General features: G+C 42.7%; 1 protein-coding gene across 1 annotated transcript; it reads right to left on the minus strand.

The window, feature by feature from the left end:
- Window positions 1-236: 236 nt before the first annotated feature.
- LACBIDRAFT_331943 (uncharacterized protein) lies at window positions 237-3,193 on the minus strand (the record flags this gene model as incomplete). Its single annotated transcript, XM_001886385.1, has 6 exons — window positions 237-431; window positions 486-879; window positions 1,083-1,204; window positions 1,230-2,503; window positions 2,666-2,690; window positions 2,846-3,193. The coding sequence occupies 6 exons, from the start codon at window positions 3,191-3,193 to the stop codon at window positions 237-239; spliced, it is 2,358 nt and encodes a 785-aa protein (XP_001886420.1).
- Window positions 3,194-4,536: the final 1,343 nt, after the last annotated feature.

A 4,536-nucleotide genomic window follows, 5' to 3' on the forward strand; every position in this document is an offset into this window, starting at 1 on the left:
TGAGGGGGTTGGAGACATATTTTTCTTCCCCACAGCCTCTTTTGACAAACTGAAAGGGAAACCCCCTCTCTGGAACAAGAGAATGTGGTGGAAGGTGAAAATGTTGAGAGCCTGGTTGGCAAAGGCTTGGGAGGAAATCTCATCTCTGCCTGTGGGAACAGAATTAGGGCACAATCTTTATTGTACAGAGTGAGGACTCAGCAGGGCTGTGGTTCATAAACTGCATGTAAGTGGCACTAACTCTGAAATGCTGCCAGTTGCACTAGCTTGCGAAAGGCATACACAGTGTGGCTGAGGCTGATGGTCGCCCATTTTGATGCCACCGAGATTGTTTTGCTAGCTATGGACAAAAACCAATCAAAGTTTCCCTGTGTCATCCTTTTCAGGATGGACTCAAAACCACCCAACCAGGCATTCAACTGTTCACAGGCCTGTTTTAATATTTATTAATTCTTGTATTGCACCATACATCAATCTAAACTTACCTGTGTGTTAAATGCTCGCTTGTAGTATGGTCGACCATGTTTGTCTTTTTCGACAACAACTAAATTTGGGGCTGAGCCATTCAATGGTGCAGGATTACACCATTTGCGACAAATATAATCACCAACACGGTGATTAATATAGTGGTAACTATCAACAATGAACTGTGTTGTATGTTTCCAGATTCTGTCCCAGCTTCCATTGCTTATCGCTGTTCGTAGTAGTAGACAAGCCTTATCAATACAGATGTAATCTGGACGTGATTCAGCAGTAGGATAAACTGACTCCAGAAAGTTAAGAATATTTGTGGGAGATTCAGACTTAGGAAATTTAGCCCAGGCAATAACAACACCACAAGGAGCAGTGATTGTCTCAACACAATAAAACCGTGAAGGACTGAAGTAATGAGATCTTTCAATATCAGGTGTAGGTTCATCATGGCGTTGAGTATCTGGCTCTCTACCAGATTGCCAAGGCATTCTCTCATTAGGCCTTCTTAAAATTTGTCTAACACCAGATAAGGTATTTGAACTTCGGTTATAGGCATTTTTTGACCACTGTTCCTGATGAGCTGGAATTGTGCATGCCAATGTTCCAACCTTCTTTGTATTTGTACAATGACACTTTGTTCCATATTCAGTTTCATGCACAGGACAAAAGACACCTCCTCGAGCATTGCCAAGTGCTGATGTGCAATCACCATATGCACAATGAGTTGGTCCTATTACAATTCCATCTACAACTACCATCTTAACAGGTGCATGATCAACATCCATAGGCTCATCATCTGAGTCCTCCTGCACACGAGATGCAAGCTCTCTTGCTCTTGCAGCATCTTGTGCAGCATCTGCTGCCCCTTCTCCAGTCAGAGAAGGTACAACTCTGTTCTCATCTCTACCAACTAAGGCAGCAGGATCATCACCAGTGAGAAAATCAGCTTTCTTTTTGTATTTTTGGGTACACTCAGAACAGGAGTGTTGACCCGCAGGAAGAATTATTCCATTTGCTCCCAGTTTACTGAATGCCTCACTAGTTACCTCATCAATGGACAGTCCATCTTTAAGAATCAAGGTCTGATCTGATACATCTGCTATTGTTCGTATAGACTCCTGAACAAATGCCTGCCAGACTTGACGACGTGAGATCTTTATTAGTTTGCCCTTACATAATTCTCCAAAAGTGTTATTCCAAAAGTCAGTGTAGGCATTTGCAGATGCATGAAAATTATACATTGCATTTAAAACAGCTGATGAAAAAATACAATCAACCCAAACATTCTGGCCCACTTTCAAGTATACAGCAGAGTTCAAGTATACTTGATCAAATGACCCAGTCTGTCCAACTACTCGTTCACGATCAGCAGAATATTGGGTCTGACATTTTGGGCAAAGACCAGTAAGGACATAGCTTTTCTTATAAATGTCAGTGCCTTTTATCAATGTAACTTCAGGAATATCTCGTGGTCGAACATTCTGGAGTAGTGACCGTGGATTGCATGTCATTGTTTCACATTCAACTGCATCAGGGCATATCATAATAACAGGCTTGAGCTCATCATGGGATATAGGTTTCATTTTCCCTTTGAACTTTCCATCCTTGTCAATGGGATGTAACTGCAACATTTTTGCAAAAAGGTCAAGCTTATTTCCCAATGCTACAAACACCTGATCTTCATTCATTCCCCCTTTGTTTTCAGACTTTTTGAACAATCTGTCTTTCTTATTGCCCAATTGATCAGTTAAAGCCCTAATTAACCCTGTGATCCAGCCAGTGGTATGAGTCTTTCGCTCTCCTGGATACTTTGAAATTTGTTGTCTTGCATGTAAGCTCAGAAGTGTTGTGTTGTTAGTCATGGTAAACAGTACTAACAGCACAGTTGATAGTGAAATTTTGGAGCTAAAGTTGGATGCAATGAATTCACTGAAGACTGAAAATGGGATATCAGGGAATGGAGACTGAGTTTGTTGGGCATTAACTGTTGGAAGCATGCTGAACATGGCCAGAATTCCAAAAATTGGGGCTATATAACCCAGTACACCACAAGTTGTCCCTTGTCCAAAGTTGGTGGGCTGGTAGGGTCTTGTGGTAGTGCCACATGCCAGTAAATGAGCGAGGTCCCGATTATTTTTAGATTGGCACGATGTTTGACAGGGCTGCATTGCCCTTCAACCGTGAGGCTCACCAGCTTCCCAGGGATTCCTTGTACCCTGCAGTCATTGTCAGGAACTTGAATGTTTTGAAACTCCCGCTTGCAGACCAAACAGCATCGCATAATACAGTACCTAACAAATGTTGGGATCTAGAGAAAGGGTGATCAACATCACCATCAATACTTTGCCTGATGTAGTAGCCACCGACTTACAGCTTTCTGTAGTTGTTGGAAGTACCATCCACACCTGCCAGCTGTCTTGGCTCCTACTGCCCATGGGTCGGTGGCTGCCTTTTCATACTCTGTCGCCCCTGGCCAGTTTTTCTGTGTGATTGCGAACGAGTTTATAAAATCTTTGTTTGTGAGCTGATTCAATTGGAGGTTAATCCATGCTTTGACAGCAATGCCATGGATATCTCCCATAGATGGCGATGTTCCTTTCCATAGAAAGTCGGACAGAACATGGGAGACGCTTTCGAACAATGCCAAATCAAAGACATGGGTTGCATGCTCTGTGAAGAGTTTGCCGTTTTCCAGTTCTGTTTTGGTTGATTGAGCCATTGGAGCTAGTGTTTAAAGGTTCAGTTCAGTCCGGTTTTTTGCCCCGAAAACGCGCAACCATGGACTGCAACCGGTCCAGGACCGACCCAGATATTGAGGGAACCGAACCGAACCACCTAGGACCGGTCTTTTGCGGTCCATGATACCGGTTCAGACCGATCCAGACCGGTTTTTTTGCGTATAATTTATTATACCAATATAAACCATTTGTATCTCAACCATTATTACTCTGAAAAATAAACGGGTTATATAAAATAGTAAAGCATATAAATACCCGTCATTCTACCAATTTTCAAGAGATTTAATGAAAATTTGACATAGCTATGACTGAAACTGAATTACATCTCATAGAGACTCGGGTAAAATATGGATTTGGTTATATCTTTTAAAGCATATAAATACCCGTCATTCTACCTATTTTCAAGAGATTTAATGAAAATCTGACATAGCTATGACTGAAACCGAATTACATCTCATAGAGACTCGGGTAAAATATGGATTTGGTTATATCTTTCTCAATTCTTAACCGTTTTTGATGAAACAAAAACCCAATAAAAGGCAATAAACGTGGTTACAAGGCTATGTAATGCATGTGACCGTTTAACCGGTTGCAACCGATTAAAACCGGTCTTTGAACGGTTTTGAAAGATTTTCGAAATGAGGCAACCGGCAACCGGACCAACCCCAAATTGGGGCAACTGCAACCGAAAAAAAGACCGGACCATGGTCCGGTTCAGTTCGGTCCACCCGTTTCTTGCGGTCCTATGGACTGAACCTTTAAACACTAATTGGAGCAAGGGACTTGACATGCAACAGAAGGTCAGCTGGCCTTCCCAGTCATCAGTAGCTCGACCCTACCATCCAGCTCTTGGGTGCAGCTTCAGTCTCTTGAGGATATGTCGTAAGTAAAAGAACAACAATGATGAAAGAAATAAGAAAGGAAAGTATGTGTGCACACAACAAAGTCCAGAGCCAAACCTTCAGATTCCACCAAAAGAGCCAAATGAAGAAGTTGCCGATGATGATGTCATACAAGGGCAGCATTTACAGTTAGTTGCCGGTTATTGGATGAAGGGTTAGAGGTTGAACACTCTGACTCAAATGCTGGTTGAAGCTGGTGACCTCCCACCATGCCTCTGAGGCTCTGCCATAGTGCAGGAGCAGATTGCTGGACATTGCTGGGCGGTGACCAACTTCTGCAGCATACTTGATACATGCAGTGGGAGCTGAGTGACTGGCCTGTTCCACAATGATATCCTGCTCCTCATCATCTACCTCTAGTGTTTAAAGGTTCAGTCCATAGGACTGCCAAAAACCAGTGGACTTAACTGAACTAGACCATG

The sequence above is a fragment of the Laccaria bicolor genome, genomic scaffold (assembly GCF_000143565.1).
Source record: "Laccaria bicolor S238N-H82 LACBIscaffold_37 genomic scaffold, whole genome shotgun sequence".
Taxonomy (NCBI): domain Eukaryota; kingdom Fungi; phylum Basidiomycota; class Agaricomycetes; order Agaricales; family Hydnangiaceae; genus Laccaria; species Laccaria bicolor.